This window comes from Anopheles gambiae, chromosome 3 (genome assembly GCF_943734735.2).
Source record: "Anopheles gambiae chromosome 3, idAnoGambNW_F1_1, whole genome shotgun sequence".
Classification (NCBI taxonomy): Eukaryota; Metazoa; Arthropoda; class Insecta; order Diptera; family Culicidae; genus Anopheles; species Anopheles gambiae.
In genome coordinates this window covers 17,175,078-17,202,559 of record NC_064602.1, presented here as the reverse complement: position 1 = coordinate 17,202,559, position 27,482 = coordinate 17,175,078, and the positions used below count along the sequence as shown (strand labels likewise).

The following is a 27,482-nucleotide window of genomic DNA, read 5'->3' as shown; positions in this document are numbered from 1 at the left end:
ATTGACGCCATAAATAAAACTCTCACGTATCGCGCGCCACGCACCGGAGGGACAGCCGAAAACAGGGAGCGCATCCTGGGGTGTGTGTACCTTGGCTGTAGGTCAGGAAATCCCCTGCCTACCCGCGTGGAATCCCCTCCGTACTTTCCCTTCGCCGTATCGCGGGCGTAGATGTACCAAAGCCGGGAAAGCATAAGCATGCTCGGAGGAGCTGCTGCACGAAGCAGCGCACACTTCGGGCCGTGTTCGGGTGTTCGCTCCGAACCTTTTTGTGTTTGCTCGCGCGACTCTGCGGAGCATCAGCCGCATCAGCAGCAACAGCAGCAACGGCAGCATGTTTGATGTTTGCTCCGGCCAACCGGCATCTCTCGAGCGCACCACACCATTTCGGATGATCATAACACGCAACGCAGCGACCGTGAACGCACGTGTTTTTCGTACAGTTTGGTTCGCTCCCTGTTCGCTCCGTGGACGTTGTGTGTTGATCAGTATCTAGAGTGACTTCATTATATTGATATCAAGCAATGGTAGTGTTTGTGAGATTTTAAGTGGCTGGTTTGCTGTGTTTAATTATTGGAAGAAACAAATGAGTATTCTCAGCAGTGATTAAACATTATTTATGTGATTGAAGCGAAAGTGTAGACAAATCACTAAGTGGTTCTACAAACTACTAACGTACTAAAGCAGTGACATTAGTGGCGTTTTTACTGAAAGTGGTTCACCGTACCAAGTGCTCAGTTTGCAATGAATCAATCGACGACTTCGGAGGAGTCGCACTGTCACATAATGGATAAGAACATCGATTTCCATATCGTTCAGCTGTTCGAGCGGCTGGAAACGCTGCGGAAGGATCCGGGCCCGAAGCTATCCCTCTCCGTGCAGGGACGTGCTAACATGCACAAGGAGCTGCGTACGCTGGAGCTTTGGAGGTGCGTATTACACAGACCGTTCGTTGAAAGCTCGACAACAAACAATTCCCATTCCAACCCGGTTTTCCATCATCCGTTCAAATTCCAACTACATCCTACTCCCGGTTCCCGTAAAGCACATTCAAAGAATCAATTATATTCGTCCCGACTGTGCGGGGCGGAGGCCGTATGAAAACGGAAAACGTCGCTAATTAATCACTTGTATAGGCAATTATCATTTCCGCCCATCCGGAACGGCGATCTCCCCCACTGCAGGGCTAAGGTGCAGTCAAGTGTTATTGTCTACTGGTTGGCTTGTGTTTTTGGTGTGTTTTTTTCCTCCTCCACTCGGCGCCTCTCGGGCTTAATTCTGGCATTTCTTTAATGCCAGTGAGACGCTTGACTGAATCGGTGACTCGCCTTGGGGCTAGGCGATAGCTTAAGTGTGAGCTACCGAAATGGTGGATAGTTGGTCTTTGATAGTGCTGGAACATGCACACTTTTAAACTATTTCCCCCGCTACACCCTCAAGGCGGACAGCATACCATCGTTCGGCATGTGGTTGTTGTTATGATAGGTCTATTAAAATTTAATTTCACTCTCTATGATCGATGGCACAGGGCGGTCGATGGCCCAAGATAAAACTCGACGGTAGGGATTAATTGAAAGGAATAAAATGGAACAGTTATTTCTTTCCACTTCAGCGATGATAATTTGAGATGTCTCAAAACAGAGCGCGTTTTGTCGAAGCCGGGGGTAATGTAACCAAAATAGCCCATTTTAAATTGTAAACGAACTTAAGTTCAAGTAATGATCGTTCATCAGCTTCTTTCAGGTAATTTATAAAAAAGGATTAGATCTACAAACTGTTTTTTGTTAAAGTTTAGCAACTAGACAATTTGCTTCAGTTTAAAAGATATTTATTTTTGCTTTTTAATGTTTACGATGTGCTGAGCTTTGAAAGCAAAGTAAATGAATGGTTTTATTCAACCAGTTGAAGTCCAAACGTATAACATTAAAATATCTTTGTTGATCAATGTAGGTTTTATGACATTTGAAGTAAATAAGTCATTTGAATATTCCATTGATTGATTGATCTCAACAAATCATTCGTAAATTATGCTACAATGATAATGCAGTTGCGTTTGATTTAAATAATGTATGCAAATTTATTAAGTTATTAGTAAGAGCTTTAACAGAATATTGTTGAAAACTAGAAATTGCCTTAAACAGTCCCTAGTTGTCCTTAAATAAAACAAACTACATCTGAACAAGAAAAAAACAACCATAAAATACACACACATATACCAGATAAGAACCTTACACACACATTTACCAGATAAGAATTGCTTATAAGAACCACGATTTCTTACAAAACGAAAACCCACGAATACAAATACGAAAATCAATCAACAAAACAAAAAATCTTCATTTCCGTTTTCAATAAATCTTTAATTACAAAAAAACTAAATCCTGCACACATCTTCAATTCTACCAAAAAAAAACTGTCCTCAAAAAACGATCTTCTTTCGTTAACAACCAAACTCCCAGCGTCCCCATATCGTCGCTGCCTTTACGGTCTGAAAACGGACGCGCAATCGCGTGTACACGTCGCGCGCATGTTTCGCGCCCGTCCACAGAGCTCAACCGCGGCAAGCGAAAACATCTGCATCGTAAAACGTGCATCGCGTCGTTTGAATGCTTCATCTTTCTTGTTTTCAAACTGCTTTTTTTTTTGGTTTTTGGTTTTTTGGTTCGAAACACTGTGACATGAAAAACTCTCAACAAAGCATCCCAAAAAAAAGTAGCCCTCTAAAAATCGGTTTCGGTTTTGTTTTTGAGTGATGGCGTTTGGTGAACGGAAAGAGTCAAAAGCAAAGCACGCGTAAACCTACAGAAGAAAATTCATAACACACACCCCAAACCAACACAAAATGCATGACGGATGTGTAACAAATGTGTATGACGCGCTGGTGTACCGTGGCGCACGAGGAGGGGGATTGAGCGAGGAGACAGGGTTGTTGGCGAAAATGGTTAAAGGATATCTTAAAATAGCTCCAAACGGCTCCAGGCCCGTAATGGGTGACCACTGGCGGGAAGAAAGGAAGGTAGTTGAGACCGTTAAGATGACAAAAACGTAAACCTTCGAAAAACGTTACACATACACAGCGAAACAGAGGGACTAGCTCACTCTCTGTCCGATCCTCATACTGCACGATCGCCAAATTCCACTCGAAAGCAAATGATCTGTCGTTTCGATGAACGGCTGCTGCCATACGTGCTGACCTTGGGATGTCGATTTTTTTTTGGGTTTGAAATTCACTCAAAAGACCTTCTCCCCCACCGGATGACGGCTGCATGAAAATTGGCTAAATGCTATCGAATAAACTGCGCGAAAAGCAGCCTACACCCACCCTGTCAGCGCCGGTCCCGATCGGTTGCATCCAGGCAGGCAGGCCTGGTTGGGATTCGACAATTTATTGCAACCATAAAACAGTGTGTATGTGTCCGTGTTTTCTCGCCCCGTAAATTCCCGACTGCAACGAGGATCGCCTTTTCGCAGCTTGGGCGAAAGAAAATATTGCATGTTTGGCTATCATCGTCAGAATTAATGATCGTCCACAATAATAAGGGACATCATCATCACCACGTCGTACACGTCGTCGCTGGTTGGTTTGTTTAAACAGTGTGACAGCGGTTGATCGATGCTATTGCTACTGCTACGGCTGCACCGTACCCTATACCGGTTTGTTCGTTTGCGTTTGCTCCTTTTGGTTGTTCTTGCAAGGGAAATAAAATTTATCATCATCCTTCCTATCCGCCGACGAGCGATGGGATGAACATCTGGGCGACAATCTCAGATGATAATGGAGATCCTGCGCCGAAGGACGACCAATACCGTCTTCCAGGTATTTGTCTTTGGGTCGTTGGGTAAAAGCCTGGTAGCAAGCGCATCTTGCTCCGTGTGTGTGTTTTCCCTCGAAGAAGCAACAGGCAAACAACGGGGACGAACGGGACAAGAATAGGGACGGCCAACACAGGCACCCACAGGCACAGAGCTTCTTGTAGAACAAGCTTGTTTTTGCTACTCCGACCATAACGCCGATAGTCACCATAAGCATTCCGACGCACCAGCCACGTGTGTGAACACGCCAAACGACATTAGATGCCGCGGCATGGCAAGACCTCCCCGAGTCGTTCGCCGGGTGCCAGATAAGAAGAATGCAAATGTTGCCGCCCGTATGCGTGTGTGTGTGTGTATGTGCTAAACTGCCGTTCTACCAAATTTTCTCTCCTCTCTCCCTTCCAGATCGGTCACGTCCGAGTGTTTGGCTTCGTTCTTCTACGTGTTTGTCGTGTGCGGTGCAGCTGCCGGTGCGGGCGTTGGAGCGAGCGTCTCCTCCCTGCTGCTGGCCACCTCGCTCGCTTCCGGCCTGATCGTCATCGTGCTGACGCAGTGCTTTCTGCACGTCTCAGGTAAGTTTGGAGGATACTGTTTTAAACCGTTTTATAGATGTAGGGCTTTCCCGGCTGAAGCTACGATTGTCGTAAGGCGTGAGACTTTTCAACCAGGTACAGAGGATGTGGGGCTTAGGTCAATAAAATAATTCCAAGCATTTTTAAACAAGGCAATTGGAACCTTAAAATTACGCGCCAATGGTAAGCTGGTTCTGTAGCGTGAGAATCAGCAACATGTAAGGGAATGGTCCATAAAGCTGCCAAAACTAATAGTAAGCTCGTTTTTACACACAACGACCCATTATAAAAGAATGTTACGTTTACTTTACATTTCCATTTTTTCCCCCTTAAATAAATACTATCCATACACGCATCGAAAAATGCAAGGTTCGAATGTTTATCTAGGCGGAAATTTTTCCCAGTTTTTTAATTGTGCTCGTCCGCTCGTCCTGCTCGGTTGTAATTTATTAATTTACTCTCACCCACATCGTGGTGGTTCGCACCGCGAAGGCTCGTGACCATTTCCCACAGCTGTGTCACTGGCAGAAGGATCACGATAGAAATGGGAAATTTATGAGCCTCCCTAGTGAGGTGGTTGCAGTAATTACAAGAGCGCCAGCGAGCGAAAGCCAAAGACAAATTGGGCCAAATCGAACCAAAAAAAAGGAAGGAAAGATATAAAGGAACAATATTTATCGTACAATATTTTATCGATTTTACGTATTTTTGTTGTTGCTTCAATTGCACTCCGTACCACACCGAACCGTGCAGTGTATAATTATCGTTTTCCTGTCCTGGCGGTATCTCCGTTTCGGCTTGTTTATCGGTAAATAATATCTTCATCTGATCCAGCTACCAGAGTTCTTGGTATGAGAGAACGAGTCAGTGAAATAAGCACAAAACCTTCCATTCCCTGATATCGATCGATAGTGCATGAACCAGAGAGTTACCTACAGTGTATCTAAGCATCGCAAGAATGAGGCCAGCAAGAGAACGCGCGCGCGTGCGTTTGCTGCCAGCGACAGACCGGGGCATCGTAATGGCATCGGCTGAATTCATTACGGGCCAGCCGTTGGAGCCGCTGCCGATTATGCCACGGGGCCGGCCGGGCAGCTGCACGGGTTGGCACGCGTGGCGAAGACGGCACCGTGCATTCATAAATGTGCATGCTCAAATCAACAAGTGCAGGGCGGCATCCTTTCGGAGTTGCACTGGACCGGCACCGGCTGACCGGATGTAATGGTGTACTTAAATGCGATCTCACTGTCTCCAACCCCAAAACTTACATATGTGTGTGTGTGTTTTTTTTTCTTCCTCTCGTTTTCTTCTCCTACCCTTCCTGCAGGCGCACATATAAATCCAGCTGTCACCATGGCCCTGGCGGTGACACGAAAGATATCGGCTCTGCGGGCCATCCTCTACATTACGGCCCAGTGCGGTGGATCGATCGCCGGTGCAGCCATGCTTTATGGGTAAGTAGACGGTTTTCTGTAGAAGTTGCAATGGAACCGCATCGCAGTTCTTGATTCTTGAAGTTGATTTTAGTTAAACATTTTAAATGTGTTATAAACAACATTGTAAGCTCAATTACTTCTCGAGAAATGTAATAGTTAAACGATTTAATGAGGTTGCACGAGCAGGTGGGGAAGAATAGCATAGTAAAAAGGATTAAAAACCTCATAAAAACAAAACCAGCACATATCTCAACAAGTGATCAAGGTCAAGGCCTCCCGAAAGTGAGACCTCAAACTGACCTAATGCATCGCAGCCGAACGCTTTCCCCCTCGTCACATAAATGCTACATAAATGCTGTTGCCCACCGCCGTAGGTTTGGGCTTCAGTTTCGTCCCTCCATTCCACACCGGAAGAGCTTCTTTTTAGCTCTTTGCCAAAGTGAAAAAAACCTCATCACTTACGAAACAAACGTCCCTTACTCTTCTTAGCCCCAGGTGTTGCGGGAAGTGGTTTGCTAACAACAGAAGAAACAAAAAAAATCCCAACCTCCTTTTTGCCTACCGAGCTGCGGGAAGTCACCCTATCCCCCCGTTATCCCGGGTGGGCTGCACCAGATGCTCCTTATTTACGCCGCAACAACCGAGCGTCGCCAGCCAGCAAATGGAAATAGAACGGACAGCGGGAAATAGAACCAAGAAGCATCAAATGATGGGGAACCCCTTTCGCTCCGTTTGCGCTACAGCACGTGGCTCCCCAAAACGCGAGCAGCGAGTTGGGCGCCGCCGTGTGCACGGAACCGGAGCGAAAGCGATACCCGCGCCCGGGCCCGGTGTTTTTGTGACTGTGTGTGTGTGTGTGTGTGTGTGCGAGCGTACGGCGGGCATATATAACCTAAATTTTGTGCCGACCAGAGCCTGTTGCTGATGATAATTTATGGATGATAAACGCCGTGCTCTCGGGGCAGGTGCTCCGGCTGCCAAGACCAGCGTCGCGTTGCGTTCGCCACAGTCCGACGGCGGCTCGTGCCAATCGTCTGCCTTTTGGGTGGGGTGGGCGCACCTTTCAATGGCAAGCTTCCCGACCAGCTATCGCTATCCCTCAAGTGCCGTGGTGGTCGAGTTTGAGCGAGCAATAGCGAAAACAGCCATACGGGACGGATAAGGGTAGGGATTCTCGCGTGAATTGAATGAGTAAAAAAGCACAACAAACTGGGGTGGAGGGGGGGGGGGGGGTAAAAGAGGGAGCCAAGCGAGTTGTGTCATTCCAGAGCGCGCTTGGGGGCATCTCGCTGACGCCATGGGTTGGGTGTGCCTTTGGTGCGAACGTTAAGGCTGGCTGCTCGATAATGATGATGATAACAGTGCGGTGCACGGGGAAGCATATGGGTTGAGTTGAAGTTTTGCAGCGATCTTCTGACGCTGGAAGCGAACGTTTGTTTGCAGGGGGTCTCCACCCGAGCTGTCTTTGAATTGAGTTGAGTGGAGGGAGCTCTGTGATGTGATCTAAATTCGATGCGTTTTGTGCCGCTTATTCCCGGGGAGTTTAAAAGTTGATGAACCGGAAGGATTTGTCCTTAAATCTCACAGCACATATGCCTCCAGTGGCAGGGTAAATGCACGTGATTCGATGGCCTACATCCTTATGGCCTGATGTCCAACAGTGCAGTCGGGGCGACCGGCTGCTCAGCGCCACGGTTGTTGCAGGAAACAGGATGTGTTGCACAGAGTGACGGCCCGATTTGATTTGTTCCAACCAAGGTGCACCGAGCGAACAACGAACGGAAGTCCTGCAGCAGTCCTTACAGCCGCATATACATTGTAGCTATTCTACGGCCGGACGTCTTAGGACCCAAGAGCCGTGAGATGTTTTCTGCCTTGTGCCATCTGCGCACATCCTGCAAAGGCTCTCAAGGCGTTATTAGTTTTTTGTCTTTTCATCAAGATCCTTTCCCAGGGCTACGGCTACGGCCTTAAGCGTGTTTGTGTGAGCCTCGCAGCATGTTGTAGGAGTCGCTCAAGATGTTGAGGATTCAGTGGTGCTTGTTGTGATGCAAGCAGCAAAAAGTGGCCGGTGGGAAACTCAATCATTGAGTGTTAGGTTTTTTTTCTTCTTTCGAATACATCTTTCTTCATGAGAAAATAATTCTTAAAAAGAGAATGATTCTTTGGGTTCTCTTTATACCCCGAACATTTGGTAGACTTGAGCGTTTCCTAGTAAAGACGAATTTGAGAGATTACTGCATCACCTAAATCACATCGGCAAAATAGAACACCTAAGATGCTCAATTTTTGGACCCAACTTTTCCATTCTTCGATGCAAAACACCCAAAAGTGCAGGCCTTGTGACGCAAAGGCACGGTAAAAGTGGCAGCTGTTGCTGTTGTTGTGCCACTTTTGCTCACTTCGCAGTCATTTGCGGTTGCTGTTTTGTCGTGTTGTTTTGTTGTGCAGCCCGGAACGCTCGCCCGGACCATGCGGCGCGCTTGGAGTGGGTCTCCCCGGGTGGCACAACGTGCGTGCTTCGATTATGATGCCGATGTGTTCTTGCTGTTTGTGCGTGTGTTTGCTGATGCACACTCTTCATTCCTGTGTCCATCCGGTGTTTCGGTGTGCGTCCTTGGCAGGACCACGTCGGGGCTGCTGGCGAAAACGTCTTCAAGATGCACCCGGGACAGTGATGAATTGCTTTCATGCGTGTGCCCGAAGCTGTGCGCAGACGGCATACAATGTCTCCTGCTTCGCTGTGGGATGCCAGCGAGAAGACGTTCTGTACATGATGATGTGTGCGCTGCACAGTGCCCGGAAGGGAGAATCAATCCCTCAATCCCTGGACTTGCTCAATGTGGCTTCGATTGATGTCGGAAAACAAATATGTCAAATTAAGAGGAGCGTAGACAAAACCGTTCGTAGATTGATGGTGACACAGTGGCAATGATTGACCACCGGTTTTGGTTTGTAGCTCGAACCGGTTGTTGGGACATCGTCTTCAAAAAGCCAGTCACGATGAGTGTTTGATGTTGAAGTTGATTAAACATTTCATAATGATTGATTAAGTTCATTTCAAGTTTTCTCAATAAATTGTTGTCCTTTATGTGCGTGTCACAAATGTGAATTTTCTAAAATTCTAACAGCAGATATCTGCAGAAAACATAATAGTATCATCATTTGAATATCTCTATGGCAACCTTTAGAGACTCGTGGGTCATAAAATGACATTTTCATAGGCAATTCAAGCAGATATACGGGCGCAACATTGAACCAGTGTGGCGTTGTTGATCCTTTCGTTCCAATTCTATGCGCGTTGATCTCTTTGATCAATAAACCCGAATCAACCCGAATGCATATGTCATTTTTACAGCTGATTATTCAATCTGCATCCAGTAATCCCATAACTACAATAGATGCAAATGCAACCCTGCGGCACACGGTGCATTTACTTTTGTTGCGTTCGCAGATGGACCCAGCAATTGGCCTGCCAGTCGTAATTTGGCGCAAGGCAGCTCTGTCGAGGGAAGGGTTTTAGGGATCTGCTCCGATTGCAATTGGCTCGATCGCGATGGGACAGCTTTACCCGATCGGTCTCGGTTTGCTCGAACCTTTTAACCAATGTACGATCGAGTGTTCTGCTCTGCTCGGAATCCTTTCACGGCTTTTGTCAATAGTGATGAGGACGACAAGCGTAGTGCGTACTGTGGCACTCGCCAGTTGCAATCTGAGGGCTATGCAATTGAGCGCAATCCGTTTCTAGCTCTAGCTCTGTGAAGAGAGAAAGGACATAGACCCGGACAATTAAACAATAGCGTGGTGGTTGCCAATCAACCGATTCCCGGTGCGTACATTCTATTCGTACCACACCAGCTGGTTTTATAGGTTCTGCCATTTTTCCCCCTTTCATGCCCTTATGCAGAATTGCATCCACTGTCCGACGGGCGCAGGATGGTAGAACAAAAGCGAAACGGCAAAGAAAGGACAGTGGAAAGGATTAAGCGCTACGCATGGCAAAAGGGTTTGTACGGGAACGGAACCGCAAGGATCTATCAGAAAGGATGGGAAATCCCTGGGAAAGCTGTGTTTTTGTGACAAGGATATGCGCGCATGTGGAAAGCGAACAAAAGGCGAAGATGATTACGAAATACGGTTCTGTATATGTGTGTGTGTGTATTTGAAGCAACGTAATCTCTTCCCACCCTCAAGGAACGGGATCTTCGCAAGACGACGGCGCAAGACGCGAAGCCCCTTACAGATCGGAAGAACGTTTGCTCGATCTTCGTGGCATTGTCCAGATGGTGTCAGATTTCGCTCGATCTCACCGTTCGCGTGGTTTCTTGACAGGAACAGGAATCAGAACCCGAGTTCCCAGATTCCGGCACTGCTGTGTGAATGATGTGCAACAGTTTGCCGATGGTGGATTGGTGTTGCCTTAGACCTTGGGCTTGCCGCTCGCAAACGTCCCGCTCCGTTCCGTTTGTAATTCTCATGCGCAGGAGGACGGCTCTGGGACGCCATGCGTGGCCAAATGTGCCGTTCGTTGCAGTGTGTTTCAATCTGTTGCATCTTCTGGGATTGGTTTCTCGTTGTCTTCTGGACCACAAATGCTCTTTTGTTCCCGTCCAGCGCGCTCGGTGCCGTTTGCTTCTTGAACCGTGAACAGATCAAACCCGATCCTTGCCTGTTGCATTTGCCAGGCACACGAACGAACATCTTCGGAGGAAGCAGCTGCCCCTGTCCCAGTGATTCTGTTGCTTGGTTTCGCCCTTCGTTCCCTACGCCTCTCAAACGCCACACGCCACTCTGATTCTGCTGCTGCTTCTTTTCTATCGCCTGGCGTTCTGGTTGGTTTTTGTTTTTGAATAGAAATGATAGAAATCTTTTTTTCTTTCATGGAAAAATGCATCGCAATGCCAACAGAGGTTTCGGCAGGACAGTCAATAGAAAGCGCCAAAACCTTAAGAATGGCACGAAAGATCACGCGTGACGTCTCAGGGATCGCTGTATCATCGCTGCTGGATGCGTCCTTCTTAAAGCCCACAACACAATAGGAACACCAACCCGGGGGAACGGGGATTGTTTACGGTTGTTCTCTTTAATGCTAAAGGAACTGTTCGGCAGACCCGGCCGGAACTGCAGAAGGGGAATATCAAACGACGTTGACGACGTAATACGCTCTATCTTCCCGTTCATGGGCATTTAAATCGTTTAGCGTAAGACGAAAGGAAAAAAGGGGCCGAGCAAAGGTGACCTTGTGCTCAATTCGGTGTGAAAAGTAAACAGTAGGACCCTACGTACGACTTCTATAAAATGGATACGGCAGCAGGACAGCACAATGTACACACGCATCCTTTCTTCCCGAAATGTTTTGGCGCCGAGACCATTCAATATCCTCTCTCGCTCGGCGATCTTCGACGATGAATGATGCAGCACGAATGCAATTCTGCGCGCATGCTTAGTGTCCTTACGGTATAGACAGACAGGAGCCCGTCCCAAGGATGAACCGGGACGCTTTTGTTTGTCTTGCGGCTTTGTTGGCAACACGGTATGTTTGCTAGGAGTTGGTGGAATTGGCGCCAAATCGAACGCACATCGAAACCACATTAATAACACATTAATTCGCCCAATGCACACATGCAGGAGATGGAAGGAGGATGCAGCTGAAGAATGTAGAGCAAAGCATCTGATGCTAAAGATTAATGAATGAATGAGAGGCTCTGTTTGTTATAGGGAGCTAAAATCTATTTGTTTATCGTTACAAGAATTCGAAATGGATCTGGCGTTGATGTTTAAATTCGTGCCTTCAGCATAATCCGATCAAAAGGTGTCAGTTTAGAGCTAATCCTGGACCTTAACGCTTCCGGTTCGGTGTTAATCTTTTAAATCTGACATTGAAACCTCATGACTTACTGTTGCTTCAGAAATGTTGATGATTTCTTGGCTTATTGCTTGAGTTTGCTCCAAGAGCAACTTTTGGAGCTGCATGGAAAATTTGAACCTCATTTTCATTTCTCATTTCTCAACAAATCTCCCCATCACTTTCGCTGTTCATCATGCCAGTGATATCACCTTTTAACAGCGCTAATAAAACGCCCTGCTAACGATGCATTAACGACACAACAACGCTCTTTGTTCTTGCACGATATGGCAATGTGTATTCCCAGTTCAAGGGAATGCTGTGCAACAAAAAAACAGCAAACACACACACAAAACTGTGCCGTGCGCCGTTTCTCATTCGTGGAAACGCAAATAAAATCTCACTACATGGCATCAGGTTTTCCCAGCAGTGTCGTAGCCGCAGCATCAAGTCACGCATGAATATCCTGCCAAAATTAACTCGGCATGTTTTCGGCACGGTCCCCCGGTTTGCCCGACCAGACACAAAGAGTTTTCGGCGAAAAATCACATCTCCGACGACGAGATGTTTCGTCTGTTTTGGGTAGTGAGAATGGGAAAAAAGACCAAAAAATCGGTACAGGAAAATTGTCTGCTTTTGGAGTGCCATTTGTAATGGCGGAGCGTGCAGTCCCTTTGCGTTTAGTGGTTTTTCGTCGAGCTCAAGGTTAATAACCGTTTGCGAAGTTAATTGTGTTTTCTAAAAATAAGTTTACTATTGAAGTATGCGTATCAGTTTTTAGAAACAGTTTTAGAAAGCAATGCAGTTGAGTTTTTCTATCTTTAGTTTCAAAGTATTGTGAGAAGATAAGGTTTTGTGAAGTCAAAATTATATGTAATAGTGACTGAACGGAAACGAGTCCTTATAACTTATAGGTCCAAAATCTGTTGAAATAATTTCAAGTTTATCTTTCATTTTAATGAATAATTTCTTGACAAATTTCTTGAAATTTCTTCACATATATCTAACGATGTATTGTCCAAAAGTGTGTAACGCAAATTATTCAACACATCTTTGAAAGATGCCATATGCCAATCACCATACGCTATCATAAAGATAAAGCCTGCAATGTCTAGCAAGATGCTTAATTTCATCAAATGTACAAGATATAACCCATTCATATTGAACGGAAGCAGACTCTTTAGCAATAGACTGCTGCTAGAATGCATCAATCTCCTGCTGAAGAAAAGGAAGCTTCTTAAGCAGCTCTTTATGCGTTTTTTTCTTTCTTATAATCTGTCTACCTCCGCTCATCGAACCAGCTGATGCCAAGTAATGTAGAAAAAGATCGAACAAAACATGCACACACACACACACTTAGACAACCCATACCATCGGAATGCACTGCACCAGAAGCGAAGATGATCTAGATTGATATGTGCGCGTGGCTCTGGGTGTCTTCTTGGATATCATTAGCAGCTACGGCAGATCATCCGGTCGGATGTCGCTACGGCGGGGCTGGCTTTTGGGTGTGGAGTGTAGTAAGCATCTTAAAGATGAAATACAACGGCTCCATGGCAACGGGCGAGGGCTCGGGAGTGAAAGATCCTGAACTATTAATAAATATTTCCTGGCACGGGGAATGCCATTGCTGAAGGGATGGGGAACATTGATGACGAAGAGTACCTTCGTACGAAAGGGTTTGGAAGAAGCGGGACCAAGAGCCGGAAAACCTCCGACCCTTTTTTACAGTTCAGTTTTTTTCGGGATAAGATTTTCGCTTCCCCTAACCGAAGGAGCATAAGGCTTCGCCATTCATTGCTTTTACTTGGCACCGGGGAGGACCAAGATAAAGAGCCGAAGAAAGTTGCAGCGTGTGTGAGTGTGTGTGTGGTGTGGGCATGTGAAAGGTTAAGCTGCATCGTTTATGAGTTTCCTTTCATGCATCAGGATGAAGGTGATCATCTGCTGTCAGTGCAAGCCGTAGGTTAGGATATACAAAACGAGCATTCAAGCAAAAAGAGTTCACCGGAGAAAGACAAATCGTCTACTGGTTGTATGAAAGGGTATTTTTTTTCTTTCATTTTAATTCCCTTAGTTTTCTTTTGCTTGGGGGGCGGGGGTTAATACCAAATGCATTGCTGAGGTATGCAACCCATCGCTTTCATCGTTTGCGGTCATGAAATTGAAGAGACTAATTTTGAGCTAACCCTTAGCTTAGGGGATCCAACATACACACGAAAAAGCTGCTGACGTCAAGCCCGACGCTGGCAGCGGATTTCGTGTAAGTTGGACAGTTTTTTAAAGCCAGTTGAAAAGGCATAAATAATGCGATACAACACGCCCTGGTAGCAGCATCTGTCGGGGTATGTGTAGTGTGTTTGCCGGGTCGCTGTTGGAATGCTGTGACGCTCGCTGCCAACTGTGTCTCTGGTTTGGCGGGAAGGAAAGAACATTGCGCTACATTTGGTAGGTTTCAATTTAATTTTCCAAAAAACTCTCAAATTCCATCATCGCATTGGAGTGTGTCACGGAACCATGAAGTGTATGTGTTGCATGATTTATGCCTTACTTGGCTTAGGCCATCTTTGCTCCGGATGCTTGGGAAGACATAGTTTTTGTCCGGTTTTTTTTGGTATACATTTAATTAAAGTATATTTTAATGGAATCATCATTCATCATTGTTAAAACAAACGTCATCGAAGCCAGATTTATGCTCTTACTGATATCTTTGTTTTAAATCCACGAAAATAATAGTTTTTGGTTAAAGGTGATAAAAATTTATAAGAATAAGAAGAGAATAAGAGTGATAAGAATTTAATAATTTTGATTTGATGAATTTCTATTCTATTCTATAATACATCACTATTTAGATGGTTGTTTTTCCTTTCTCGAAGGAAAATTCATATTAGCATATCTCCAACTTACTATATAACTTTATCCTAAGTTAATTCCTCTGTTGCGGATATCCTACCAAATTTGTATGTGCATTGATTTTTTTCAATTTCTAGTTCTTGGATCATAAATCTTAGTATCTTGTATGATAAAAGGAAAACTGACCTCTGTTCTGGCAATCCTAAGAATTTATTTAAAAAACATTTTCCATTCCTGGTGTTGCTTAATATTTAGAAACGAAAGGATGAAGGATAATAGGGGAAAGCGGGGCAAAATGGGCATGTGGGGCAAAATGGGCACCCTCTATTTAAGCATTATTTGACTACAAAGATACTTTCCAATGCTCAAAATGTATTCATTAGAGTGTTATATGAACACCATGTAAGTTTCATAACCCTTACATAACAAATAACTAAGAAAAATGCAAAATAAGGTTTAGCAGCATATTGATGTAATTTTTGCCACTTCGAAAATAAGCTTAAACGTGTGTCACAGGGATGCGTTGAAGTTTTTAATGATATATTTTTAAAGATATGATATTTCTTTACAATTTGTCTGAAGCAATCAAGGCGATTGAATTCGTATTTTTACTAATATAACAAAAAATACAAAAATGCTACACGTGGGGCAAAATGGGCAGTTACTCTTGGGGCAAAATGGGCAGATGCTTTTGACATACGGCGCTTGGTGAGGCTATGGTGTTGTATTTGTCGCCTCAATAATGATAACAGGCACAGCTTCAAAACATTCGATTTTGTAGATTTAAACGTGTAAAAACTGTTATAATTTTGATAACATATTTTTGGAAGAATTTTAAGGGCTTTTCTGACCAGCAAATTAAAAGAAAGAACGAAAAATACATTTCACGAAACGTGCGCAAAAGCATAGACCATTACCTAAGCGCAGTTGTTGTGGCCCATATTGCCCCAGTGTTTTGACGTTTCACAGTTTGTTTACATATGCCCATTTTGCCCCAGGGCTATGCCCATTTTACCCCGTGTGTCAAAATAGCTTCTCGTAAAACATCAACTTTTATTTTACATTATTTTATTGTTTTTAAGTTGTTTTCATTCTATGTGGCAATTTTAATCCATAGATAAATGGTGGAGGCATACAATAATGAAAGAAAAATTGTGTTTTGTGGCATATTCAAAGGAATATTCAGTAAACTGCTTAACATGCCCATTTTGCCCCGCTTTCCCCTACATTATAAACCATCATCATTATTATAGAATAACAAAAACATTGAATCAATTTTTTCATTATAAACTCAAAGCATAGCCTCCAAGACATTTACCAAATGTCAGGTTGTTCCTCTAACAGCAACATCCTTTTCCTGTCCTGTACCACACGCAAAACACCGGGTTCGAACGGGCCGCTTACAGCTTCCACCTGGCATTCAAACCAGGATGGGACCGAGCAGTGTGCCACCATCGGAATGAGATCTTGGTCTTTATGTGTGTGTGTCTGTTTTTTCCGTTTGTATAGAATCTTCTACTTGAAAAGAAATGCAAAATATTCATAAAAAAACATGGTGTACGGTGTGGTCCTCTAGCACCAGGTGCTGCGTGCAACAGGAGGACCATCATACCGATGGTGGGCCAAAAAAGGTTATCAACGAAGCGAAGCGGAGAGTGTTTTTGTCTGATGTATGGAAGTATGTCAAAAACTGGAAGGAAGAGAGCAAAAAAAACAAGGAACGCACACACACAGAGTTTGTTTAATAGGAGAAAGCGGAAATAGGCGCCGAACAAGTTGCTCCATTGCCCAAGCGGCCCAAGCGTGCCGTACCGAAAACACCCGGAAGCGGCTCATCCGGTAGCCGGTCGTGCGACAGAGCACAGAGAGTAATCCAACACCATTCATCTTCCTGCTTCGGAACGACGAACAGATATCCGGACGTGCAGTGTGCAGTGCCGTGTGTATCGGGATGCAAGGCAAGGCGGAACCGCTTTCGCGAAACACGTGAAGATCCTCGCCCGCAAAGACGCGAGACGAGGTGCAAAGTAGGGCCCTCGTTAGCCTCTCGTGAGGATCGTCCGTATCAGAACGTTGACGATGATGATGAAGAGGCTGATGATGAACGAAATTCTGAAAAGTAAATAACATGAGAAGGGAGTTGGAAGTACCCGCTGGGAGGTGGCAGCAAACAAACCACCGTAAGCAACTACGTAAGAACCTCTCTTAATCCTTGACAAGGAGAAGCAGTTCGTTGGCAGGTCCAGGAAAGCACGTGTGTATGTGCTGCTGCTGCTGCTGCTGCTGTGGCTGCTTTTCTGCCCGATGGTCAACGTGAATGACACGAGGACAGTCCGCGCTGCTGAAGGGTAGAGCAGGTCCAATCCGCTAAAGTGAAATGTGTCCGGCCACGTTTTGACACGGGTCCATCGTCCGAGGCCGGATGTGGATAGCAAGCGAAAATGGTTCCGGTTTGGTTTGTTTTTTGCTTCTCTTCATTCCTTCTGATGACACCTGCACGACCTCTGTCCACACGCTTTATTCCATCTTTTTTTGTGTCTCCCACTTTCCGGTCCGCCCCTCCTTTGCCACAATTTTATTCACCCGCGTGAAAAGATGGAAAAACAAACGTAATGGAATGAAGGAATCGCTTGCGTGTGAGTGCGCGCGTGTGTGTGTGTGTGTGTGCTTTATTTTTTGGTCCTTCCATACTGGACCGACTGGAAGACGAGTGTAAAAATGCAAACCCGAAAATGTAATGTAATTATCTCGTGGTACGTTTTCGGGCATCGTTTTCGGACGGGATCGGGTTGAGTGTCTCCACCCGGCAGGGGACCGGTAATAATCATCATAACTGAATGTTAATGCGGTACCGCTGCTTCCTGCGCTCGATCGAGATGCACCTTACGGGAGGGAAGGGAGTACATGATCGTGATGCATTAAGGGTGCGTGCCGGCAGTCCGATCTAATGGAGGAAAAGCACTTTCTTTCGCTCATAATCATTAGCACAGCCGGTACTGCAAGGTGGCACTGCATGTTCGAATGCACTTGCCGAGGGACGATGGGCCAGGGGATGGCCGTTCTAAGAGCGGAGGGTTGCTACGGAGGGAGGGCGAGGTTGCGGTTGAGAAGACTGTCTATCATGTTTAATTTTGTAAAAGTGTAACCACGCGACCGCGCATGCACGTTGCTGCGGCTGATGATATCTTCGCTTTAGCACTAAAAAGCACCTTATCATGTATCTTGATTAATAAGGGAATTTTCGGGCGAATGAATTTGAATTGGGTTTATGCATTATTTCTTTGAAGCTTTTGCAGGGTATTTGATGTCACAGTTGCTTTGCAGTTTACGTAATTTATGGTGACACGCAGAAGGTGTAAGATACAGCTGCAAGTTTGGGTGATCAACTTTTATGCATTATACTCCAATTAGTATAATGTATTCGCTCATCTACCATCACACGAAAGTTCGATCAAAAATATTCAATTTTGATTTTAGGATAGGTTATCATTGAAAGAGTGATAAGGCCATCTGCTCAAATGGAAAACAGACAAATCTATTCCGGAAGGAGTCTTCATACATGTTTAACTCATCTTGCGCATTATACGTGTTGTATTCTGCTAATAAACATTTTTTTATGTTAATATATAGCAAAAAAAATCGTAAAATTCAAATGTAATTCTAAATCGTACATGTAGTACGTGTTTTTTTTTTTTTTAAATTTAATAATAGAGACTGTTTTCTTCCGTCTGCACAAGCCCTCTAAAATTGCCTCAGCAGTAGGAGAAACTTGGTTTTGGAGTTGCATACTTTTAGGCGCTTTTCTTCCTTCTCACCGTACAATCTTGAGATGATGTTTGTGTTCTTTTAGCTAACTTCAATCCTATTCAACAGTACAAAATTAATGAATCTTTATTCAATTTCTACAATCTGCCAGATTTTTGTAAAAGAAAAAAAATCTTAAAAAAGTCGGTCACACAATTTTTAACAAACCGTACAAAAACAGCCACCCATTATTCAGCCCATTTCTTGGTGATACATATTCACCCTGCACTCCGGTGCAGTGCAGCGATAAGTGTGAAGCCCACCAGAAGAGGCAACGCCAGCACTCACATGGCAACGACCTCAATTCGCAGCGCGCGTTTTTTCGAGCGGAACCGGCTTCCGCAAACCAGCGCTGTGACGAAAGCTGCCGCCGGTGCCGGTACTTCAGAATTTCGGAAGAATTATGTAGCGGGATGAAAATATTTATATGCACAGTGTTCTCCTCTTGCTGTTCGTTGTCGTTTGTTTTTTTTTTCACCTTTGCGGGGCGGAAAATGGCATCCCGAAAAACAATGGGCATCTCCGGATGTTGCTGAGAAACGGGGTCGCCCTTGGGGCAGCATGGCAGGGAAAGACGAGCAAAACCGCCACACCCCAATGCACCCTAACGAGGCTTGCGGCCAGGTCGAAGAAAGTGCAGCGTGCTGGAAAGTGCACGTGCATGGGTGCTGCGAATGCATACAATGCCGACTTCCTTCGGGGCGGTGCATTCTGGTGAGAGATGACAGCAAAATAACAAGAAGAAGAAGAAGAAGAAACCCAACCACACCCCCTGCTACCGACACACGTTACACACGTTGGTGTTGTTCCTTTTTTATGCGAGTGTATGTGTACATGTTTTGCTTGGAAAGCAACTCACTTTTATCGGGCCGGAGTGGATTCGAACACGAAAAATACGAATCACAACGAGTGCCACTTGAGCCTCCTGCCTGCATCATTTGAAGCGGGGCGGCGAAAAACATGCATGAGCAATCCGGAAGTATAGAATATCACTTCCACCGGCTAGCAACCTCGAGCCCAGGGCACGATCGTTTGTCATGCCGGGGGCTCTGCTGATGGCTCTTTATGAATACGATGGGACATTTGCAGTGCAAGAGGCAAAACGCATAATTATGTGCACGCAGCGATGCCTCCTGAGCCGCGCTCGAGTGTCAACTGACAGACGCAACTGGAGAAGGATGCTCTGCCGTGCCCTGATTTGTCACCCGAGAGGGGCTCGCGGGAGACACTGACGTCTCCATGCCTCCTCGAACGTGGACGAGTGCATGAAGGGAGAACATATTTTTAATAATAAAGAACCCACTCGAGAAAAATGCCTCTTTCTATCGCTCCCCCTTCTTCGATGCGGAACGCTGCAGCATCACTCGTGCCCCTCGTTTTTGTTGCGGCACGTCTTCGAAGTGTTCCACGTGCTGACGGAGAGGCACGATGCACCCGTATGAATGCATTTTACGTGCGAACTGATGAACTGAAGATGCCGATTCCGGATGAAGACGGGGAGAATCCATCAATATGTTTCAATATCAGATCGGCTCGATCACGATGCACCGTTGTTTGTGGTTGTGTGGAAACCGTGGTGGGGAGCGCTGTATGGTGTTTGTTTTCGACGGATAGGATCATTTAAAAGATCTCAAAATAAACAAGCTTACTAAGGTGTCCTTGATGGCTGGGGGCAGACAGACGATGGGGGTTCTTCGTTGCTAGACGATGGAGTAGGTCATGCTTATTTATCTTTGCGTGATGATCGAGTGACGACGACGAGTGAGGCCGTGAAAGTGCCTCAGAGGTGTTTAAAGTACACATCGCTGGTATTGTAAACTATGCACAGTTTGTATGGAATTGGACAATGGATAAGGAGATGTTGTTTATAAGTTGTTAATTTTGTTCCAATTCGGTCTTGTATCATATTCGTCTATGTGATGACGAGCTACCGGTCCTGTCAGTTTTCAAATCTTTATGCGGTTCATGTTTGGATATTCCATTTATGCACTTCATTTATATAAAGTAATCCAAATTAATATTCTCCATGTGCTGATATGACCTTCTCGTTACTGTTCAGTGTCAAAAATGTAATATCACCCTTCATTAACTCATTAAATTATTCCCTAGAAACTTTGAGTTATGATTTATCTTGCTCTTCTTTTGAACACATTTTTCAAGCAATTATTTTCTTATTAAAAATATGTGTGGGAAAAAAGAACGGTGAACCTCGCAAACGAGCACCGTTAGCCTTCTCTGTCAAGGACACGAAGGTCGGTTTTATGATCCATCACCATAACCGAAACGACACCACGCCAACAAGGCAGTCCAAAATTTGCCCTTGCACGCATATTTTATGTTTAATATATCCCATTAAACCCCGAATAAGTTCACTGAACTTTGCTTCGTTGCATCGTTCGCATTGCGTTTGCCTCCTGTGCCTTTATTCACTGTTTCACGTTCACATCGATTGTTTACACCGCAAAGCATAATTAGACGAAAAGATGCAAATGAATGGGCACCGAACGGTGGAATCAAGTAAAAGTTTAATGAAATTCTTATCAATTTGCTACCAATTGGCTGTGGTGGGGACGGAAGCAGCGGAGACTTTCGTGTGCCGTTTGGGCAGTAATTTGTGGTGTCCAGTTGCCAGTTTGGTGCTGCTCGTTCGCTTCGCCGCTTAATTGTTACTGCCAAAAGGGAAGGATGCTTTATCGCCCATCCGTACGCTCTTCTCTTCCTATTGTTTATTGTTACGTTTTCATCCTTTTTGTTGTTTTGTTCTTGCCTTTGCCTTGCTGTAAGGAAAGTGGAAAAACGCCACACCCGTACCTGGAATCTATTTTTTCCCACGGGCCAACCAACACAAACACGAAAGCGGTCCATCATCCGTCAGCTGCAATTTTGCATTAAAATTTGTAGCAGCATCAGAGCCAACAATCAATTTGCATATTTTGCGCGTCACAAAACTTTGCGACCACCACCACCACCGCTGACGGGATCAATTTTCCCTGGGATCCGCGCACTTGGGTACGTCGTACAGCAGTGAGGACATGTGTATTTTGTATGCACTATGCGGGATGAATTTCCCCGTTCCCGTAGGGTGTGGGTTTGCAATTGTTAAATTTTATTGCTAATTTATGCGTCCCGGTGACCGTTCTTGCCTAGTGCGGGAGCGATGCAGATTTAGCTGTCGGGGTTTTTCAACGATGCAGTCGTTGATTGCACGAATTTGGCACGACCGAAACCAACACCGTACGAAAACGGTGTGCCCGAGCGGTGGTTTTGTTGCAATTAAGTCATTTTGGGGCGAATGCAAACACATTGTTAGAAAGGAAGAACGCTTGCCATGCTCCTGCCGATAATAGCATTAGAGGTAGCGGATGCTTTCCTCACGTTCTCTATTTAAAAGCAAGGAAAGAAAGGAAATGGTTGTTGTTGGTTGATTTATTCCGGATCGTGCCTAAGCGTGCATTCAGACACTGCGCCGACGACGGGTTGACATTTTTGATGTGATCGGGCCGGAGTTGGTTTCCGAGTTTTCTTCCCGGCGACGGAAGATCGACACTCGGGACGTGATTCGAAACGCAAACGTTGGCATTGTTACGCTTGTTGTCGCTGATTCCGTCTTTCTTCTCACAAGAACGTCACAAATATCGACATTTGGCTGGAAATGCTGGTCGTGCTGCAAGTGAGCGTCTCTTCTGCATCGCACCCTATGCTTCTTTGCCACTTGTTTAATCGACCTGTGTGTAGTTTGTGTCATCAAAAAACAGTCCAACAGTTCCATCCAGCCAGAACAAAAGAGTGCCAGATTAACACCCATCCCTCGCATCCTTCTATGCCTTCCCTGGCGCCGGATGGCACTGCATTCACAAAAGTACACCCAAAATGCACCAAAAATGTTCCTCGATCCTAACGATGGCCATAAATCTCGCGCGAAAACAAGTGCCGAAGTGGAGGATGATTATTTTTTATGCCCTCCGAAGGTCGTCCTTGCTGATTAACGGAAGCCAAACAATAGACACCATAACACGCACTTCGAGTGTATTTTCCGGCTTTCCTGCTCAGGGGTTGCACCGTTCGCCTATTTTTCCAATGGAAATGATACACTTTTTCCACCCAAAATAAAGCACACCAAGCAAATAGTTCCTCCCCCTGTTGGGTTTTTGGGTTTTTCCTTTCCCAACCCCACGAAACATGGCGCGAGAGAGCGCGGGTTAGCGTTTGTGTGCCATATGCAAATAAATAATAACCACAATCACCCGTGGGCGCAACTCGTGTCCTCATCGGGTGGTTGTTATTGTTGCTGCGAGGCTCGCACTTTGCAGAGGGACGGTACTTGTTCGATTGGCTTAGCCACACTGGATTGGACTCGAACGAGGAAGTGATTGTCGTCGAGTGAATAACATCTGCATATGCCAACAATTATGCACTTCCGAAGGAGGCAGTCGCAACGGGAAAGGATTGCAAGGAACGCCTCGTGGCAGATGTGAAGATGTCGGTTGCGGTTTGGGCGGTGACGATGGTGTGAAGAAAGTGCCCCCGTACCCAAGCCAGCGGAAGCAAGCTAACAAATAAATTATCTTCCGACCACTTCAAGTCATCGACAGACGTTGACGTTGAGGAGGAGTGAAATTGGACTGAGTCGGAGGAAAGAATGATGCCTTGCGGAAAGACATTTCGAGACAAAGTGAAGCGAAAATAATTCGTTGGACAAAACGTTCCACTTTGGGCAATTACAATCAATTCGAGCCCGAACATTGAGTTGATTGTGATCGTAAAAGTTTCAGCGGTTTAAAAATTTATTGCACCGTTGCAAAATTGTCGACCGATTGGCCAATGTTTGCAATGCTGCACTTCCTGCTAGATGGTCCATTCCGTGCGCAAAAACATGAGAAACGAATGCATGGCGTAATGCGCACTTGTCCCTAGACCCTAGATTGGTCGCAAGTATAAAAAAAACTGTAACAAACTGCTTTGACCTGCAAACCCACTGCGCCCTGTGTTCTTGTATGAAGGGGGAAATAAAGGTTCATGCAGGCGCGGTGTAGCGCCCCTTATGCTCTCTCGCGCCCTTGCTTGTTCCGAACATGCGGAGGTCACAGAAAAACAAACAACTGTTCGCACAGCCCCGCTTCTCCCTTGGCCAATTTCACCTCGGCGATGTGCATTGGAAAGCCAACCCTCCTGTGTTGCGGTTAGCATTATACACTCTCCTTTGCTGGATGCTGCAAGGACGTGGTATGATCACAGATTACGAGAGTGTCGAGCTAGTGCAGTGTGGTGTTTAAACTGTCTCTCCATCTCCCGCCACATGTATCAATTACACAGCAATGAACTTTAAAATCCACTTCCTATCCCTGGAGAATATCCTTCTTTCCAACAGCAAAAAAAACCTCAGCCAATTGCATAACCGGCGGAAGTGCCTTCTTCACCTTCTGCCAACCCGGAACTGGTTTTCAAACCCCTCGGGTTAGTGGTTTTTTTAAAACACACTTTTCGCACCACTCGACCCTTTCGCGTTGTCCAAACAAGAAAGAAAAAGGGATGGTCACGCACAATAGAGTCTAAAATTGCGATAAAAAATACCCTCCAATGGTGGATGGACCCCTGTCGCCGTCGATTGGCTTAATGTGCAATGAATTTTAAGGTTGCGCAGTGTTGTAATTGAATTAAATTCCACTTGTTGTCGCTCCCACAACTGTCCAAAGGAGGGAGATAGAGCAAAAAAATACGCCAAACCGGATATCGGGAACGATTTATCAAACTTTTCATCGGAACATCAGTGGCAAGTGAAGCGCACAGTGAACCACGTGTACAGTGATGGATGAATGGGCAGTATTTGTGTGTGTGTGGTTTCTTTGCCGCCGCTGATGACAGTTGTTTGAGAATGGTTTGAATAGAACGGCTAATTGTGCCGTATGGTGAATAAAAAAAAGTGTAAGCGAACAGGTTGACACAGTAGCTAAAAAATGAAACTCATTGCTTCATTTGATTCTTGTCGAATCGAATCACTCCCTATTTTGTCACAAGATACAATGACTCCTGTGCTTCCGGTTTGTCGTATTGATCCTTCTTAGCCATTGTTCATGGAAAATCGTGTGCGATGAATAAGTGATCGCTTGATTATCGTTTGATCTTGCAATATGCAAATCATCCCTGGATGAGACGGCAATTCCCGGCTTAGTCCGTAGCATTTACCTTCTCAATCTCTTCAATGAACCGTGCAACCCTCCAAAGAACATTTCTTCACCGAGCGTTTCCTCTAATCCTTAAATATCCTTATTAGATTCGTAAGCAAAAACTGGAACAATTTCCCCTAGGCCACTTTGATGCTAATATCCTTTTATCTTGTTGTATCTCTCCCTTGCAACAGTGTAACAGTTCCGGGTTACCAAGGTAATCTACAGGCAGCTGTTTCACACAGCGCACAGCTAGCACCCTGGGAGCGGTTCGGGGTCGAGTTCATCCTCACCTTCATCGTCGTGCTGGCGTACCTCATTTCGACCTGTTCCTTCAAGAAGTATTTCGGATCGTCCGCGATCGTCATCGGTGCGGCGTACAGTGCGTGCAGCTTCGTATCGGTAAGAGTCTTATCTTTTACACTATAATAATGTTCTAAACAACTTGATATACTAATAAGAGATGCTTCTTTGCAGATGCCCTACCTGAATCCAGCCCGTTCCCTGGGTCCCTCGTTTGTGCTGAACAAATGGGACAACCACTGGGTGTACTGGATTGGGCCGTTCTTCGGCGGCATCATTGCCGGTCTGATCCATCAGTTTGTGTTTACGCCGAAACCGAAATCCAAGAGCAAATCGAAGAGCGGCAACAGCTCAAGCATCTCCGCCGTTGCTGCCGAGGAGCCGAACAACTACACGGTGGATGTGAGCAAGATGGCCGCGGCGCAGGGTGTCGTCGGGAAGTTCCAAAACGCCCGGCACCACAGTGGAACGCTGCCGTCGCGCTTCTGCCACAGCATGTACGCGAGCAGCGATCAGCCGACGATCAAGATTGAACCGCTAGATCCGATCTACGGCGCTGCCAGCAAGTCCATGTTTGGGAAGAGTCCGCAAATGTCCCGCTCGAACTTGAATCGCTCGCAGTCGGTGTACGCTAAGAGCAATACGGCACTGCATCAGGAGATTCCGGCTACCGTAGCGGCCACGGCTACCCTGCGCCCGGGCATGCTGGTCCCAGCACAGAGCCTATACCCGCTGCGAGTGTCTCAGCAGCAACAGCAGCAGCAACAGCAACCACACGTGCACACACAAAACCAGAACGTGCAGAATCAGCTGCATCAGCGCTCGGAAAGCATCTACGGTATGCGTAGTGCCGTGCGACAGCAGCAACAGTTGGCCGACCATCTTTCTCAGCAGCTCGCCCCACGGCCAAGCCACTCGGAAGCGGGCCAGACCGGCTTTCAGCCCATCTACTCCGTGCGGAACAATCCCGCCTGCTCGACCGATGGTTTGCGCGATGTCCACGAACAGGCTGGGTAAGTGTGTAGAGGCGCGTCGAACCGTCCACAACACCACGCAACACCTCACTCACGTACTGTTCTTTCTCTAACGCTTAGTTCCCTTTTCTGAACCTCTTCTTCCCCCCCTCTCACGAAAACACGTGCAGCTGCGATAAGGTAATCAACACGCTCGCCCGCACCGACCGGCCGGAATCGGTGTACGCCGCAACGCGCCGCATCCACTCGACACACTCGGACGACAGCTCGTACGGGTCGTACCACGGCAATGGGCAGGGTAATACGCCACCCACTCGCAACGATCCGCATCAGCAGCACGGTGGACCTGGTCCGTACGGTGGAGCTTCCCTGCTGCATCCCGCGTCCAGCTCACGCACGCTGCCCCATCCGCACGGACATCGGGGCGTGATCCTGCACGATCCTAATATGCCACCGCCACCGCCTCCGCTCATGAGCTGTAGCTAAGCGGGGAGCGCACGCTCCACACCACCACCACCATCACCAAATGAACCCGTAGCCGTTAAGAGTGTAGAGTTTTTTGCGTGTTTGCGTGTGTACTGCGTTTATACGAAATAGTGATCCTATTAGACTGTAAGCATGTTATTTATAAAGCAGAACTAAGCCACAAGACAGGCTCGCTCTCCTCCCTACCTTGTAGATTGTAGTAATTTATGGCCAGCTTGAAAGGATGTCACATCATTGCTGTTGTGATGAGCTGTGGGAAGGTGAAGACTGAGCAAATATAAGCGAACATGGCGAACGCAAAACGAATCGAGCAAAACCGTTGTAATTGAGAAGAATTTCTATGTTTTGTGTACTTATGGTGAATAAAATATAATCCTGGTTAAAGAAACAATAACGGTTTTTCTTGATATATCAATTGTGATTGGTGAATTTGGTCAATGGTGTTGTTGCACATCCGGGAGGTCTGGGCTGATTATATGGCATGCATATGAATTCATTACTATCAGTATCAAAGCGATAATTAAGAAAAACAAGTTCTAAAATTATTAATACACTGGTTTTGGGCTGAATTGAATTAGAATTGAGTCAGAATTTTAAAATACTGCAATATCGCTGACAGTGATGCTCCAAAATTGCATACCTGTAGGCGTTTAAGACATTTTTGACCGTACTGTATAACAGTTCGACAGATGGTGAAGTAGAACAGTGAAACGCGGTAATTTAAAAACGTATTAGAATCAATTTATGATTTATAATAAATGATATTGAACTAGTGAAACTGGCATATGTGAAAAAAGCCTCTATGCAGATGTTGTGAATTATACAACCATGTCTCGTATATGAATTAATTTTACTCCCTCATATGATCTCCAAATGTTCGAAATTTATACTTAGATCATTTTAGATGATTTAAGTACTTTTAGCTAATTTATTTATTTTCAAAGAAACTTGTAAAAATGATAAGAAATCAGAATATCAAAAACCATACACAATTTCAAATATTTTACTATCGTTTTTATTATCTTTTCATGGAGAAATATGACGTGATTGTAGTGTGTGATCATTCGTTACTTTCATATTTTAGTAAACATCTCTAGCAAACTAGATTCCGATTTTCAATCATATCCGTACTTACTTCATCGGTCTAGATAAGGGGAAACACTTCAAAACTAACGACATTTACATTTTCCCCGAAAAGAAATGTATCGGCATACCGATCAGTCATGCCGTTC

General features: G+C 45.5%; 1 protein-coding gene across 2 annotated transcripts; it reads left to right on the top strand.

Annotated features, from left to right (window-relative positions):
- The first annotated feature begins 329 nt into the window (after positions 1 to 329).
- On the top strand, positions 330 to 26,638 carry LOC1275624 (neurogenic protein big brain). Of its 2 annotated transcripts, none has more exons than XM_061656451.1 (6): positions 330 to 929; positions 4,219 to 4,385; positions 5,713 to 5,839; positions 24,682 to 24,889; positions 24,965 to 25,803; positions 25,885 to 26,075. In XM_061656451.1, the coding sequence occupies exons 1-6, from the start codon at positions 745 to 747 to the stop codon at positions 25,895 to 25,897; spliced, it is 1,539 nt and encodes a 512-aa protein (XP_061512435.1). In that variant the 5' UTR covers positions 330 to 744; the 3' UTR covers positions 25,898 to 26,075. The 2 variants fall into 2 exon arrangements, with proteins under 2 accessions (XP_061512435.1, XP_314891.5); XM_314891.5 differs by having other exon boundaries at positions 331 to 929; positions 25,935 to 26,638.
- The last annotated feature ends 844 nt before the right edge of the window (positions 26,639 to 27,482 follow it).

Coding starts and splice junctions, on each gene's coding strand:
- LOC1275624 (XM_314891.5), top strand. CDS start 745: ATGAATCAATCGACGACTTCGGAGGAGTCGCACTGTCACATAATGGAT. Junction 4,386..5,712: donor GTGCTTTCTGCACGTCTCAG/GTAAGTTTGGAG, acceptor CCCTTCCTGCAG/GCGCACATATAAATCCAGCT. Junction 5,840..24,681: donor GGTGCAGCCATGCTTTATGG/GTAAGTAGACGG, acceptor CCCTTGCAACAG/TGTAACAGTTCCGGGTTACC.